This window comes from Limanda limanda, chromosome 18 (assembly GCF_963576545.1).
Source record: "Limanda limanda chromosome 18, fLimLim1.1, whole genome shotgun sequence".
NCBI classification, from domain to species: Eukaryota; Metazoa; Chordata; class Actinopteri; order Pleuronectiformes; family Pleuronectidae; genus Limanda; species Limanda limanda.
The window spans coordinates 7,066,085-7,083,468 of record NC_083653.1 but is presented as its reverse complement, the minus strand read 5'-3'; the positions used below and the strand labels follow the sequence as shown (position 1 = coordinate 7,083,468).

General features: G+C 42.7%; 1 protein-coding gene across 1 annotated transcript in view; it reads right to left on the bottom strand.

Annotated features, from left to right (window-relative positions):
• Positions 1–202: 202 nt before the first annotated feature.
• ezrb (ezrin b) overlaps positions 203–17,384 on the bottom strand; it is a 33,035-nt gene continuing 15,853 nt past the window's right edge. Inside the window, exons 4-14 of the mRNA XM_061091112.1 lie at positions 16,075–16,170; positions 14,230–14,504; positions 13,464–13,547; positions 12,969–13,115; positions 10,045–10,141; positions 9,357–9,520; positions 7,517–7,647; positions 6,677–6,837; positions 2,388–2,480; positions 1,966–2,220; positions 203–1,725 (exon numbers count right to left, since the gene is read on the bottom strand). Of these exons, the coding sequence (XP_060947095.1) occupies positions 1,561–1,725; positions 1,966–2,220; positions 2,388–2,480; positions 6,677–6,837; positions 7,517–7,647; positions 9,357–9,520; positions 10,045–10,141; positions 12,969–13,115; positions 13,464–13,547; positions 14,230–14,504; positions 16,075–16,170 (1,668 nt within the window). The 3' untranslated portion in view covers positions 203–1,560. The remainder of the gene's footprint in view (positions 1,726–1,965; positions 2,221–2,387; positions 2,481–6,676; positions 6,838–7,516; positions 7,648–9,356; positions 9,521–10,044; positions 10,142–12,968; positions 13,116–13,463; positions 13,548–14,229; positions 14,505–16,074; positions 16,171–17,384) is intronic.

Genomic DNA, 17,384 nt, shown 5'->3' with positions numbered 1-17,384 from the left:
CTTTATGATATTAAGTATTGGAACATTTTACGTTTTCATCCCTCGGAGGACATGAGTGCGTTTTCCAATTTTCCAGTTCAGCCATTTGATTAAAAACCATTAACTAATACTTGTTATTTTAGCAGAACTGAGGAGCCAGCAGTCTTAAAAGTTGGACAGAGGTACTTCTTGTTAAATATCCCACAAAATAAACACACACAGATGATGAATCATAGATTTCTTTTATTGCCAATATGTTGAACACCTCATTATAAAATCCTGTTCATATACAAAGACCAGCAGAGCCGTGTGTTTCCATTACAGTGTAAGTAGATGCTACTCTAGTCCATGTCCAGAGAGAAGAGAGTGAGATGCTGCTGTGGAACTGCCCGGGTCTTTGTAAATGTTCACCTCAGGCCTTGTTTGTCCTCAGAGGTCAAACTCAACAGAAATAAAAAGGTATTCAATTCAAAGTTACATCCATGTTTTCTGGTGACTCGGACCAGCTGTCTGGGAGTGGACCCTGCAGAGAGAGAAAGGCCACTTTTGGAGGGTAAAATAAAAAGCACGAAACGTGTGCTCGTCTCTCACTCGACAGCGACAGGACAGACGGAAATAAAAATGACAGTTAACCTAAGTGTCCCGGTGGACGCGGCGCTCGGATGGGACAGACGTTCCTTAGCGTGCTGTGGACGCCAACTAATCAACAAGTACCTAGATCGATCGCTAGCTCCTCGATGGATTTCATGGCATGCAGCTGGACATTTCCTACAGTCAAAAATAATAGTTTACAATTAAATCTCTTTAATTTAGTGATCTAAAAGGAAAACATACGGAACATAGGACTGCTATTATTTTGGTCAATATATAAAACCTTTGAAACATATGTTTTCTCTATCATTAGCAGATAGCAAAAATATACAAACCAAGATGAAATACCCTTTTTAATGTCCCATACACAGTATAAATATCAAACTAGGCATGATTTAAACTACTGTATAGCAATATTCAACATAAATGGAAGTGTTCAAATATAATTGAAAACGAAAAACAAACTTATACTGTTTTCCCCTTTCTGAGTGGTCGCTGTAAATGTCCTTTTCTTCCAACACATTAAAAGACAGACATCGACAAAGAAGCCAGGCTTTGATTTCATATATTCTATGTGCACATCATGAAATAATAACAACAATAATAATAATAATAATAATAATAATAATAAAATTTGTCTAATCCCACAACTAGTCTGCTTAAAAACAATAATGATTTGGTCAGAACGGATCAAATTAAAACAATCAAATAACACAAATCAGATGTTAAACACTAAGACGACAGGAGGTTTTGGCACTAAGGTTTCGTCAAAGCCTGCATACCACCCGACAAAGTTACAACAGGAGTTCATCTCTCTGTAAGCGATGCTTCTGCTGTGCTTATACTGCTCCACGGAAGTCTGAGTATGAGTGTGTTTGTGTGTGTCTGTGTGTGTGTGTGTCTGTGTGTGTGCGGTTATGTGTCAGCCGAGGAGCGGGGATCGTAGTGACCATTCAGAAAGGGGGCGTGGCCGAGGGGGCCGAAGGCTTCTTATAAGGACTCGAACTCGTCGATCCTCTGTTTGGTGTTGCCCGATCGGATCTGCCGCAGGGTTTTGTATTTGTCTCGGCCGGCCCGGACGTTCTCACTGTGGAGCAGGTCGTTCTGGGTATTCTTGGAATCGTCACGTGCCTGAGCCAGCTCTGAGGTCAGGGCCTGAGGGGAGGAGAGGGAGACGCAGAATGAAATGAGGAGCAAACCAACCACACTGCTGCTTCTACAGCTTCAGCATGAAAGCAGACAGTGACATCACGACACTGAAAGGTTCCTACACTTTGCCTGCAGTCTATAAAATGTAGAATCGTTCGTAGAAAGTAAATTTTTCACTATGTGGAATTGTAAATTGCGTGGCACTAGATTGAAAATGGGGCGCCACTCTCTGGCTGGAGTCCTCACCTTCAGCTGGCTCTGCACGCGCTCGTTCTTCTCGGCCTCGGTCACGCGATCCTCCTCGTAGCGGTGGTCGTTGATGCCCTCGGTCTGCAGGTCGGCGCTGCTCGTGCTGGCGTTCTCCTCGCTGGCGTTCTCCTCGCTGTCGCTGTTGTCGTCCATGTCGGTGTACATGGGGGGAGGGGGAGGTGGCGGGGGCGCCGTCATCACCATGTGCAGCTCCTCTTTGGTCTTGATCAGATCGTCCTGAGCCTCCTGGGCCTGGGGAGGACAAGCGGGACGAGGGACAGAGGACGTCGGTCAGTGGAAAAACTCATTTGTTTCCTTGACTAGGTTTCATTTAGGAGTCACAGTTACACTGGCTCCTCTCCGGCCAGAACTTAGCAGAGGGAGAGTGGTCACATGAGTCTGATTTCTAAAGCTCTCACCCTGAGCTGCCATGAGTCGGCCTCCTCCTCCTTGCGTTTCTTGGCCTCCTCCAGCAGGGAGATCTTGGCTGAGTGCTCTGCCAGCTCCGCAGCCTGGTACAAAACAACAGGACACACAATTATTCAAGAGTTCAGATTTTTAAAACGCACAGTTTGATAAAGACGTTGATGTGATTCACTAAAAGCACGACAGGAAGCGAACTGGGAATCTAGTTATTGCCTCTAATTTGATTTTCTTTTACTGGGATTTTCTAATACATTTCTCATGGTTAAAAATTTTCCTGGTTGATTTAAACTGTGGTAGTTTTCTCAAATGGTGTCAAGGTTACAATGAAACAAGAAATTTCCGTGATCTCAGCTTTAAAGTATTCTTTTTTCTTTTTTTTTTTAAATCTCTTTTTATTTAGAAAGGCACATTTCCATCACATACATTAAATACAGCTTTAGTCTGTCAAGGACATAAGAAAGGGATGGATGTAGTAAGTTTGGGTGATTTTGTTCATATTGCCTTTCTGGGGTTTAGTTTTATGGACCTAAATTACTCCATGTAGGAACAATAACAGAGGTAAAGAGAACACAACCGGGGAGCGTACATCACATCAAAAAAAGGAGGATCACACAAAACACAAGTTTATTCAAATAAAATCAGATCTAACTGGTTTTACATACTCAGTCCATTTGGTCCATGTCTTATAAAAAATGTCTTTCTCGACCTTGAGGGAAAAAGAGATCTTTTCCATAACATAAATCTCATACACAATTTCAATCCATTCATCAATGGTGGGAGGGTCCACTTTTAACCATTTCCTCGTGACACATTTCTTACTAGCTGCCAACAGTATAGCGAGCAGTTTTTTGTCTTTTTTGTTCCACGTTTCAAACAATATATTGCCCAAAAACAAAGTTTCACATTTTAATGGGATGTTCACATTAAATACATTGTTAATATGTTTGTGGATCTCTTCCCAGTAAGACCTCATTGCTTGGCAGTCCCAGAAAATATGGAAGTGGTTGGCTCCAATAGATCCACAGAGCCTCCAACAGGCGTCTCCGCTGCCTGGGTGTCGTTTTTGTATGGGTGTGATAAAAAATCTTGTTATATTTTTCCAGCAGCACTCCCGCCATGTATTTGACCCGATCGAGAGCCATTGTAGTTGCGATATTTTCTCCCAGCTCTCCTGTGAGATCTTTACCCCTATTTCCTTTTCCCATTTCCTCTTTAGGTATTCTGTATTCTCTTGTTTGGATAATTGTTTGGCGTTATATAGTTTGGAGATAATTTTATTGCATGTTCTAGATTTAGTCAATGCTAAAAATACCTCCATGAACCCTGGCTCATCTTTTCCTAACGCCTCTTCAATATTTTTGTTAAAGTAATGTCTCACTTGCAGGTACCTAAAAAAATCATCTTTCCCCAGACCCTGATCCTTCTGTAGGGTTTCAAAACTCTGAAATACCCCCTTGTGGACAAATGAATAATAGGAAGTTAAACCTTTTGTGATCCATGTCTTAAATCTGCCGTCGATTTTATTCGGTGTAAAGTCTGAGTCATAGGCACACCACCTCATCATTTTAGATGTGTTTTTTAATCTGCAAATTTTGGCTATTTCCTGCCAGGACTTCAGGAAGCTGCCTGTTATAGAGTCTTCTGGGATCTCCTGTTCTTCTTGTAGTTTGTTATCATTTAGTAGAGCTGTTATTGGGATACCCTTTACCATCGTCTCATAGTATTGTTGCTTTGTTAAAAGGAGCTTTTTTTTGAATTTCCTGAATATTTATTTCATCCATTTTTATAATCTTACATTTGTTGTCATCTTTGAGAGACTTTGCATGTTCTTTCTGTAGACTTTTCAAGCCCTCTTCTAATTTTTTTAGTTTTTGCTCCCTAATTTTCTTCTCATATGAGGAGATGGCTATTATTTTGCCCCTCAACACTGCTTTTAATGCATCCCCGAGAATGGGCGGGGTCACTTCCTCATTATCATTATTTTCCAAATATAATTCAATTTCACTTTTCAGTTTATCTTTAATAATTGGGTTGTTCAGAATACTTGTGTTCAGTCTCCCTCTTCCTTGCCCGTCGGTCCGCTCTCTTCCAGGTCAGCCGCTGCACCTGCTCCATGAGCGTCGCCGGAGGTGTGGTGGTTGTCACGGTGTAGCCTCTTCTCAGCAGGTCCTCTGATGCCTCCTCCATGGTCTGGTAGGTTTTGGTCCCGTCCTCGTGTCTCACGCGCAGCCTGGCAGGGAAGAGGGTCTGGAACTGGACTTTATTTTCCTTCAGCACTTTGCGTATCTCTGTGTATTCTCTTTGTTTCTTGAGTATTAGAGGTGGGTAGTCGTGGTCCAGGTTTATGTGGTTTTCTTGCCAGGCAAACCCCTTCTTCTGCCATGCTTTGCGGAGTAATGTGTCTTTTGTTTTGTAGCTTAGACACTTGATTACAATGGAGCGTGGCGGCGCGTCCGCCGGCGGCTGCGGTCCCAGAGACCGATGAGCTCTCATAATCTGCAGGTCGGGCATGTCGTTAGTCAGCTCGAGACCTTCACGGAGTAGATTTTCCACAAATTAGATCATTGTGGTTGATTCCTTCTCGGATTCCTCCGGCACCCCATAGATCCTTATGTTCTCGCGTCTGGAGCGGCTTTCCAGATCCAGCAACTTGTCCTCCAGCTTGGTGTGCAGCTGTAGCATAGCCGTGATGACTTCTTGGGTGTTTTGGATCCTCTCTTCTGCTCTCCCAGTTCGCCCTTCCGCCTCGTCCAATCTGGCATTCGCCTTAACTAGTTCTTCTTTTATTGTCCCTAATTGTTCTTTGTCTTGTTAGCTGCTAATTGTTGTTGTCTTTCTCACCCCCGTCTTCAGACGACGTTTACTGCTCAAAGTGTTGATATTACTTCTTCTCCCCTTTCTCTACACTTTTTGCGGAATTATTTATTTGGTTTGTATGGGGGTATTTCTCTAATTGCTCTGGCTCAATCGGGAGCTCTCTAGCTGTGCGACCATCTTGACGGTGTTCCGACCGGAAGTCTCCAGTAAACTTCTTTTTCCAGTGGACAGACTGAACCTTTTTAAACTGTGGGACTTTTCTCAAATGGTGTCAATGTTACAATGAAATTAGACATTTCAGTGATCTTAGCTTTAAAGCATTCTTGACCTTTACCAGCTCCGTTAAGGAGGTTATATTTTGACCCCTGTTTGTTTGTTTGTCAGCAGGATTACACAAAAACCACTAAACAGATTAATGCCACAAATCCCGGCAGAAGAATGAGACGTGGGCCAGGAAAGAATCCGATCAACGTTGAGGTGGATCTTGACAAGGGGGAAGATCCGGAACTCGTACCTGTGTGTGTGTGTGTGTGTGTATGTGTGTGTGTGTATGTGTGTGTGTGAGAGTGTGTGTGTGAGAGTGTGTGTATGATTTGGCCTTGGCGGTTGCAGTTACTAAGGTGAAGACAGCGACTGCAGGAAATAAAGGAAGCCGCTGCTTCGAGAAGTCTCCAGATGAAACCTAACCAGACTCTGTGGGTGCTGTGGTACATTCCTCCTGACCGCCACAACAATGGAACCAGCTTCTCTTTCACCAGCCTGAACAAACCACCGGCTCAGTATTATAGTCGTTGCTATAATCAGTGTATGTTAAAGTCACTGAATGTGGGACTGGTCACTCGGTGTAAACACACCCTTGTAAATGAGTTACCGTTCGATCTTCCAAACATTTTAAAACGTGTTGAAAACTTGGAACGAGTCCAAAGTCTTATTCAATCACGGTCGCTGGACGTTAATCCGCCGCACAAGCTCCTTAGTAGGATTTAAGTATAAAATGCGTAGCAGCAGGTGTCTGGCCAGTAAAAAGACAGTGCTGGTGTTTGACTGGCGGCGTCTGAATGTGTCAGAGGAACCACAGCTTCAAACACACCCTCCTGTGGCTCGGGGTGAAGGAGAGGGGGGGTGGTAGTGTGAAGTAACTGGGCGTGGTCCAGCTCAATGCTCCTAAGTGGGTTTGTCTGGAGCTCCAGTAGCCAGGCACGGCTGAATGCACCAAACTGTAACGTGCCTTGTGTACAGACCTGAACAAAGCTGAACGTAAGGTGAGAACTAGGACGGGTTTACTTTATCGTATCTGGCAAATAAGATGTCGTTGATAAATCTGCAAGTTATCCCCCCCCTATCGTTCTATTTCTAGATGTGCCGCTGCCGGAGATTCTCGTGTTCGTCACAGCAGATGAAAAACTTGGCGACACAGTCAGTGCAGAAGCTGAAACAGCCTCTCAAGTGTTGTTATAATACTGACCAGCTGCTCCTGGTCCTTCTTCTGGTCCTCAGCCTGGCGGGCGAGCTCCTCTTTAGCCAGCAGGGCCGCCTGCCGCTCGGACTCCAGGCGAGCCGCCTCGTCCTCGGCTCTCCTCCGCTCCTGCTCCAGCATCATGGCTCTCTGCATCTGGTCCTGCAGGTCTAGAGCCCAGACGGCAGGGAAAGAGGAGATGCATCAGCAACTCACAGAGACAAACTGTACAACTACAATACTTTCTACTCATTCTCACAGCTGCCCGAGTAGAACAATGATTCTCTCAACTGATCAATTCATTGTTTGGTCTATAAAATCTCAGACTACTGGGAAATTAACAGTGACAACTCGTCAAAATTTGAAGAAATAACATTGAGGCAGACTTGAGATATCGTGATCAAGAGGCCATCAACATGTTACGTCAGGCAACCGTGAACTTGAACTTTGACCACCGAAATCAAATCAGTTAACCGAGAGTCTAAAGGAACATTTGTGCCAAATTTGAAAGAATTACCTGGAGTTGTTCTTGACACAAACTCATAGCTAATGGTTATTTCCTATCTGAGCTTAAAATAAAAACTGAAAAATTGAGAAAAATACTCGACAAACTCCAAACGTACAGATCATATTGCAGTTGAAGTAACTTGATTGTTGTGGGAATATTTAATCTCACATTTTAGCTCCAGATTGTTTACAAAACAAGACGCCAGCATAAATAACCTGTTCATCTACCTGCATAATGACACAGTCTAATCATTTGCACACACACGTTCTAATCTGAGGTCAAAGTGATGGATACGCCGCTCCACGTCTCCTTTGTGCAGCGCCCACCTTCCCCCCCCTCACCTCTCTCCGCTTTCTTGGTCTTCTCCTCGAACTGGTAGAGCCTCATCACCAGATCCTTCTTCTCTCGCTCCATCTGCTCCTTCTCTCTCTCGATGGCCTCCCTCTTCTTCTTCTCGTTGTCCAGCTGGGCCCTGCAGATAAGACACAGCGGCCGTGAGCCGACAAAGAGCAGTGACACGCGGCCGGTGATGTACGATGACCGCCGACAGACAATGGTCGGTGACACACAAGCCCAGGTTTGCACACAGATGCTCTGGTAGCACTGCACCACTGACTTTGTATCCGTCACATACAGGAGACTCAACAGTCGCTGAAGTACCATGGACATCACCAGATTTAAAGTTGAGTCTTATTATTTGATGTGATTTTATTAATTACACTGAGAATTTGATCGAAACTTCTATTGTAATTATCATTTAATCTGCCAATCAAGAAACTTTGCTTATAGGACGGTTAAAAAGAAAAGCAGCAGACGTAAGTAGAGTTAGAAATATAATCATGAAAATATATAAAAGCAAACTGTAAACTCGTGCAAAAAGGGAGTAATAGAGCCAGTAACTGTTCTGTAAAACTAAAATGTGTAAACTGTCAATTAATTAATATAATATTTGAGTGAGGATAAAAAGTATGAATGAAAAGTTTGTGGTTAAACTGCTCGGAGTTCTTTAAAATTAAGGCTAAAAAGGATTTATGTCGTCACTGTGGTTTATTAAATTACATTTTGGACGATGAATTCACATTTTACACTCTACTGTATCGAACTTTAATCTTTTGTCCTAAACCCCTTTTTCAATGTGTTTTAAGTGTCGCCTCCTTATATTCATTGCGTCCTTTGACACAGTTTTATTTAATAAATATTCTTTTACATATTTTAGACTCAAAGTTTGTATTCCAACTTTCTACCTTTTCAAATCCATTACTTTTTTCTCTAGCAACAGCCTGAAATCTCCTCAAGTGCTGAATTCTATTTGAATGAGGAAGTGTTCCTGTGTTGGACGCCGGCCCAGTGACCACAGAGCTTCTGTGTGTGAACCTTCCGCTGATCTAATGGCTCTCACTCTGGTATTTACTGTGTCGTCTGCTCGCCCGTTACATCACCGTGTTTGAACAGCTGTACGGGACAGACAGTCGGCCGACAGCTGGAGCTGAGACCAGGGTCAACATCCATTCACTTTCAGTTCAGGCTATTCAGGAAGTGCGTTTCCCATACTTGAAGAGGAATGCTGTGTTATTACCCAGAGATCGGAGGTTTCACTTTACACGCTCCACTGATTCAAGTGGAGAATGAAAACTACAATAGGTTAGAGTATTTATCCGGAGCCGGAGTCTAGACAATATATGTCAAACTTCACATCGGGCTTTGTAATATCTTAAAAAGAAGTTTCCTATATTTTCTGGCATATTCCAGATCAACTAATTCATCAATATATCAAGAAATAATCTGCAAATTAATTGATTATGAACATAATCTTGAGTTGCAGCCTTAAACTGGTGTTAATGGATATAATGCACATTCTTATAACAGTTTTCGATTTATTATTCACATATAGAATGTCAAATTACTACTGGATGACAAAGTTATCATCACTATATTCATCTATTTTATTAGTTATCTTTTTTTTTGACATTTACTCAGTATTTTGAGGCCTTTCAAGTATATTTTTGAGTTTATTTTGACCGACATAAAAGATAAAAGTAAACTGACAACTGACAACAAATTTTTCACTGTGTCCCAAGTAAAAAACATATTAAAGGTAGAGACTCAAACCATATTTCCTTCAGTAATGGTTTTGTGATAGTGTAGTAAAAAACAATGTCTCCTTTCCAGGTGTGTGCGTACCTCTCCAGCTGCTTCTGCTGCTTCTCCTCTCGGGCCTGCGCCTTCATCTGCTGCACCTCGATCGTGTCGGGCTTGCGGCGCCGCATGTACAGCTCGTGGTTTCCCATGCACAGCTGCAGGATGCGCTTGTTTATGCGCAGTCGCGGGGCTAAAAACACAAAGTCCTGAAATTGGGAGTAGAGTGAAGAGGAATGAGAGAGAGAATAGACCAGAGCAGGTGAACCGTCTGTCGTTCTCTGCCAATAAAAGGACATAAGGTCGAGCGGTGACTCTGACCAGGTGCAGGGAAAACTTTAATTCAGCGAGATTATTTCAGACTAATTCAGATCACTGCGAAAAATCACTTTAACGGACAGATCCTGAGAGAAGAAGCAGCCAGGGGTACAGAGAAAAGGATTTGTATTTATCATTTAGAACGACCTGAGAACTAACCCTTGACTATTCTGTATTAAAATCCAGATGAGGACATGTTTAATGGTTCTTGTCTCCACCACAGAGAAACGTGATGCCAACAGTAAAAAGGAAGCAGAGCAGGTTCCTACAGAAACTTAACAGGCTTTAAAAAGAGGAACAAGAACTGCTTAAGTAGAAAATAGTGTTAAGGAAAAGAAAAGGGTGTTTTCAGATTTTCAGATTTAGAAATGAAAGCAGAAGTGAAATCTTTGACGACCGATGCCTCGTTACTCACCGGGGATTTTTTGTCGATGGGCTTGATGATGAATTTCTTATCGTTGAAGGAAATGTTCCTGATCTCACTCCAGGGGAAGCCGATCTTCGGGGTCAATCTGATAAAGAGATCACATGAACATGAAGGTTAGACTGTGACACTGACCTGTGTGAGTAATAGTATACCAAGGAAAAAGAGATCCTGGGAAAACAGACTCATTCTGCACTTCAGTTTATAATTATAACTTATTATTAGAGCTACAATAAGCCGATTAATCAACAGACAGAAAGGGGATCAGCAACTTATTGGAGTTATTTGTCTCAAATGTCTCGTTGTACATAACAGAAAATGGAATTATTCATTTAAATAATAGCACTCAGGACATCACTGTTGGCTCCAAGGAGTTGCAAATGGCATTTCATGTGTCTGATGTTTTAAGTTGACATTATCAACTCCAAACACTTCTAGATCAATTAATTTCAATCCCATCACGTCTTGTCCTAACCAGCAGAGACTAAACATGGCTCAGGCCGTGAACCTGGATTTCTGTAGATCCACTGTTTCAGTGCGAGGGATGAATCCGGGGTGTGGCTCCCTCCTCTATTGTGCCAGACACACTGAGTGGATGCCAATCTCCCTCAACACAATGCAAACTAGTACTGCAAACACTGACGAGCCGATAGTGTTGTAATCTGGCGAGGCAGCCGAGCACCTCGCAGCGAAACTCGACTGTGAAACTGAACCGTCAAACTGGAATTTCACCCAATTACTGATCCTGACACACGCCTGTGGAATTGAGAAAGCAATGTGGATGTTATTCTAGTGATTGAATAGTTCTGTCAGTCTTGTGGTTTATTTGGCTGCTCTTCAGCACAAAGTTACACAGGTAATTTTCCGGTTCAAGTACTCTTACAGTCTCGCTAAATACCAAAGAATAAAACATCTGATTTGATCATTATGGCTGAAATTAACTGTTATTTTCATAATAAATGCATCTGCTGATTTTATTCTAGATTGCTTAGGTCTATAAAATGTCAAAATATGGAAAATGTTGCTTGTTTCAGTCCAAACTCAATGTTGAAGCAGAAACCAGACGATGTTTAGTGTTTTAGCTGTTAAAAGCTCTAAAAATGCTTGAAATTAAAGATCATTTTGATAATCTCTTCAATTATCAGATATTTTTTCTGTCAATCCACTATAAAATATCCTTCAAATAATTGTTTCTCCAAATTTGTAACAACTAAACCACTAAAACTAACATATCTACAATCCCATTGTGGCTCAATTTATTTGTAATGGCTAAGTTTAGTGGTTTGAATCTTAAAGCGTTTTGTGTGTGTCGACAATTACTAAGAAGAAAACCTGTGGAAACTTTGTCCATTAAAAAGCAGCAGCACTGTGGTTTGTGGAGCGGCGGCGTGGAAGGAGTTAAACCAGAACCAGACTGTGCCTTGGCGAGGCCTCGGCTGCACTGTTGCATTGTGGGCCGGCTGCCCTCATTGGAGAGACAGTGCTGTAGGTTAGCCTCGCATTCTTAAGTGCTGCGCAGCTTGAAAAACCAGTTGGCGTAGTCATGGTTACAGCAGAGGGCACCGCGGAGGAGAGGCATTTCTTTGCTGATCCCAGGGAGCTCATAAAGAGACAGAGTCACACAAGGACACACACACACAAGGACACACACACAAGGACCCACACACAGGAACCTTCTCAACAAGGTGATATCCGGGAAGTTTTTCATGTTACACTCGGAATAAAGGAGAGATCAGATGAACTTTAACACAATTAAAGTTAAGAGCAATAAGATAATTTCCAACTTGGAAAGAACCTTGATCTCCTGGAGGACGATTAGAGGCTTCAGCTGATTCGCTAAACTTTGTCATTGCCCTGCCAGCAGCGAGTTGTGCTCATTTCTTCCACACAGAGTCGACCAATACACAGGCGGAGCTACGATCTGGTCGTGAACGAGGGTTTTCCAGCACAGGGTCAATGACTGAGAGGCCGATGTCCCTTTAACACAGAGTACTTCACTCCAGTAACCCCGGCAGACCGGGGCCGCGCCACCAGCAGCCGCAGGAGATTGCAAAAAAACTCATTTCACCAAATAAGAGGGCGATTACCTCCCTAACTGTCTTGTCCTATAAACAAACATGGCAATCATAGCCCAGACTGGGCTGAACGCTGGTGTAACAGCCTGCTTGGTCTGGAAAAGTAGGTTTTACTTTGACCACAAGGCCCAAACACAGAAACATCAAAAATATAAAACAGGGCTTTTTAATTTGATTCTGCCCAGTTGTCTGTGGAAGTGATGCACTAGAAATGGAACCAGTTTAGCAAAAAAAAGATGGTTTTAAAATGTATAGCACATATGTTTCGGAAATAATCTGGATTATAACTGGCATGCAAACATAAAGTATGAGCTTGAGGAAGTGTTTTTTTCCCAGTGTGGAGTGTTATTTGCAAAAATAGTCAGAGGTGTGAACAATAAACACCCCAACAAACCACAAGTCTCTCCTTAAGTAGCCACAGCAATCATAAACAATATTTTATCGTTATTATTAACATGGTTTGCAACCAAATTCGAAAAAAAACAAGATAAAAAATAATTTCAGGAAATCCGCTAAAAATACAGCTTGGATTTTAGTATTTATTTGTATTTGATAATAACGAGGTGTGAGGGACTCAAACTGCTGAGTATGACGTTTTAATTCCGTCTCTGGAGCTACTCCTCCCAAAAACAGTCTCCACTTGTCCGTCTTGTCATTACTGTGCTAGTGTCTGTCTGCTGAGAAACAGGAACAGTGATCAAGTGCCGACAAGGACCTGCCCCAGCCAGTTTAGTTCTGTGTCACAGCTGCAGCCTGCGACACGCACACAACAGGAGCCCGAGCAGACGCGAACAAAAAAGGCCCGATTACTTCAAGCCTAGATCGTGAACCATCGCTTACTTGTCGTCTTTCTCATAAATGTTGAGTCCCAGGGCGTCCACCCCCAGCCACAGCTCTGTCCCCTTCTTGTTCTTGATTTGGAAGTAGTTGACGCCGTACATTTCCAGGTCCTGGGCGATCTTGAGGTACTCCAGCATGGCGTCCTCCCTGCAGGAATACACACGGTCAATCTATACAAGTTCTACTCATACAGCAAGATTACATTTTTGTTGCCTTTGCCAGGGAAGTGTATATTTTCATGCGGGTAAATTATAAATTTCCCGATTCGGATCAGGGGACAGATCCAGGATTTTGTTTCACTTTCTTCAACATTGCAAGATTTTCCAACATTGCCGTTGATTTTCCCAAAGACTAATTCATGGATCTTGATCTGTTCAACTTGGTTCAATGAGGTGCAGATCCAAATAAATCCAAACCCAGCTGCTGGGCCTCGGTGGAGATACGTGCTCGACTGGTGTGAGTCATGTGGTTTAAAATGACAAGAGCCACACTTACTTCAACATCCCGCCGTGCTCCTCGTGCCACACCTGAATCCTCTCCTCCCACTGTTCTCTGGATAACTTGTGCTGATCCAGGACTCTAAAACAACACAGAGAGGAAATAACAACAAAGATCAGCTGAGCGTTCAGACAGAAACCTGAAACACACCAGATGGTCTGATAACTTTGGCTTTGCTATGTAAGGTAGCGTGATGGAATTTGTTCTTGTGCAAAGCGGAAAACTTTGTTTTAGCAAAATGGTGATTTCCCCGAGGTGCAGTGTTTTCCTCGTCTGCACTCGTTAAAAGACATAAAGTAAATACATATACAGTTTAAACAGGGGTGTGCCACCAGCCGTGCACCGAGGCAGAGAGACAATTACGTGTGTGCCACAGCTAACATAATAGTGTATAAAGGTCGTCAGGGTTGATGTACTCGTTACACAGCTATTGTAATGCGACAGGCAGTTCTGAGATAACACACACAATTAGTTGTCCCCTTATGTACATTTAATTAGTACCAATTTACAAAATAGCAAAGGGAGATAATCCAATTTGACGGCAGATACAAACAAATTATTTTGTTTATTTTGTTTCTGGAGGGTGGAGATGATGATTTTCTACGCAGCAGGTTCGACCAGTGTTGATAATTGAGTCTCTAAGTTTATTCTACCATCACAGAATTTCTCCTGTTCAATCACCACCTTACGAAACTAAAGCACACTAGTACGTGACACTTTGTCTCTTGATCAAGACGTGAAACAATGGTGTGTCCTCCCGAACCTGTTCGGCAGCAGACGCTCAGACACCAGGTATCCGGAGCGGTGGACTTCTTTGTTGTAGTCTCCAAACTTGGCCTGGACGGAGTAGGAGGCGAGCAGCACGGCCGTCTCCGGCGGGCAGTAGACCTCGTCGCTCAGGATGCCCTCCTTCACCTGCAGGAAGAACAGCTTCTGCGTGATGTCCTGGATCAGCTCCTCGGAAACGTCCTCGGGGAAGAATTTGGCCCGAAATTTAAACTGGAGCGGGTTCTCTTTCTTCACGTCCTGAGACGACACCTGGAGAGGAATTCAAACATAGTTCAGCTCAGTGACGTAGTGACGGTCAATGAGAATTTGGGGGTTATGCACTTATTTACTTTCTTACAATATATTTCGTTTATCAAATCCTGATCGCCCTGTGGCTGCGTTGTAGATCATAGATCTCCTCCATGTTAGTGGATGGGACGTGAACCTAGCTCAACTATATTTTAAATACTTTTTGAATCAGCAAAATAAATACTGTGCACTGTCAGTGCTTCACAAGTGGGAAAACACATGCTCTGCAGTTTCCAGGGGACCCTGCCCTCTCCAAAAAGGGGATCCACTGTTTTCATTGTGTGAAATAACTCCCTGCTACTGTATGTGTTTATACAATGAGCCTCTTCCTCTCATTTCAAAACAGGAACTGAGCGGTCTTGATGGAGAGAATGGGACCGAAAGCGACCGGGAAACTTCCAGTTTGAGTTTTGTGCTGATGAGATTTTCTCTGTGTTCCTTTTTTATTATAATAAAATGTAAAGAGTCCATTTGGAACGATAATTAACAATCTAGATAGATTGATGTGTTTTTCTTCTATCCAGTTAGAATAAAACAGTCTATACACCTTTCTAGTATATTAAATAAATAAGTAAATTTTTATTTGCTATATCATCGGTGTAAATCCACACATTCATCTTCCTTGTCCAAAACGGACGCCTACATTACCCACAATGCAACCCCAGCACTGCCAGTACAGTCAAAGATTTAGGCATGTTATGCTAGTAGCTGTTATGCTGGAGATACAATGTTCGGAGGTGTTGCCCTCAATTTGCAGCCGTGACTCCTCTTCCTCGTCACAGTTCTGACCGGCGAGTTTATGAATAACTCCGGAGCAGCGGTTAATGAAAAGCAGGAAACCCTGTTTACTCAGGGACCACAGAAGGAGATCCGGAGCAGTTACGGTTCACAGAGAGGTCACGCTCCCGTCAAATCATCCACCTCCACCTGATTATATGTCGTGTTCTTGCCCCTCGGCACGGACAGTAACCAGAGCATGGCCTCAACATGAGCTGCTGTGTGAAGTCGAACTGCAACAGAGCATGTGAATATATACATGCTGCAATATGGTGGCTACTGATTGACCTGAAAGGCAAACACCGGAGCTCTGATTGCATCGTCCACTCAAAGGAATGCATTCTTTCTCCGTTACCTCATGACGCTCCTCAGGGAGAGGTGTTGCCAAAGATGAAGAGTTGGGACATATTCGAAGGGACATAGGAAAATGAAGTGCCAAAGCAAAGGGCTTATGACATATAGTGTACACTTAATAACAGATAATGTTAATTGAGGTGGAGAAAATGATGAAATGAAATCATAAGATTGAAAATAGATTTCAAACTGCTGAGAATAACCTGCATCAAAGTGCATACAACATTGTGCGATGTCATTTGTTACAGGATCTACACTTATACTCATTCAAGATGAATTCATTACACTAGTCACATTTTTCCGCCAGACCTAATGACTCATTTGGCCTTTAAAAGATAAAGGCTACAATGTTATTATGAGACTAAATCAAAACGAAAACACAGTTTCAGCACATTTGTACCTTTTTGTCCAGTTTCAGCCAAGTGTAGTAACCTTTTGTGTCCATGTGCTGAAGTCCGAAGTACCAGACCTCACGTAAGCCGATTGTTTTTACCACCTGCACAGAAAAAAGAAAAGTTTTTTAAACACAGGCCGGAGATATAACAGAGACAGGCAGCGAGCAAATCCTCATATTTGAGATGAAGGAACCTGAGAAATCAAAGCATTTTTCTCACTCTTTGTTTGATAAATGATAAAAGTTGCCAAATATTTCAGTTTCAGCTTAAAAACATTTACAGGGTAAAGGATTCGTTTCGGTCTCCCACATCACCTGGATACAAACGCGACTTTTGAAAACTGACGTCTTTCTAAAGTAGGAGCAGGAAAAGACTTGTTAAAATAACATTGGCATCGATATAATCTGACCTTAAGAAAGACGTGGAATGTATTTTTTAATTAACCCGCCTTGTTCTAAGACGTCACACCCTCTTCTTCCAGGGAAAACATATCATGAGACAATGAGCTTCATACCTCACACCTCGAAAGGGGAATTTAATAAACTTTAAATAATCACAGGACGGTTTCCTCAAGCAGAAGTTGTAAAGACAAGGCCTTTGGAAGTTTGACAGATGTTGGTATAAGCTGTTGAATCTGACCTTTAGGTGACATACTCAGGTACCAAGCTAATCCGGTGGGAGAGTCTCATCGTATCACACATTCCCAGGCCTGAGTACGGACTTGGCAAGATAATGATACGAACAGCAGTGTCCTTCTGCCTCGATAACCAGAGTGGACTTTAAAAAACGCTGTTTGTTTGATGTTTGATGTCTACGACGATTCAGCTAAAGATCTCTCCGACTACAAAAAAGATACAGGATGGATTACCATAAAATTACCGAAAGGATGCTGTATGGGTCGGGGGAGAACCCATTCAATTTGGGTTAAGATCCGAATCAGTGAGCGGGGCCAGGATTTCTTGCTTTGGGACATTTCCATTTTCCAGGGAATAAATCTGGAGCAGTAACATTTTTGCTAAGTTACTTTAACAACAACACATCTCATTGTCTTAGAGGTATCAAGCAAAGTGCTCATTCAAGGCTGGACCTGTGAGCAGTGACACGGTACAGGGAGGGTGTGATTGATGACTCCTCTCCAGTCTGGGACTCCAGCATCAGCCTGAGGAGACTGTTGAGAGGAAGAAGGAGTCTGGTCCGGTTTACTAGTTTGTCTCTGGCTCAAATGGCTCATCATCATTATCAAGAACTAACGTATAAAAAGGGCGATGACGAACACGGATTTCATTTCAACCGCAGTGGAAACACATCAGGGCCT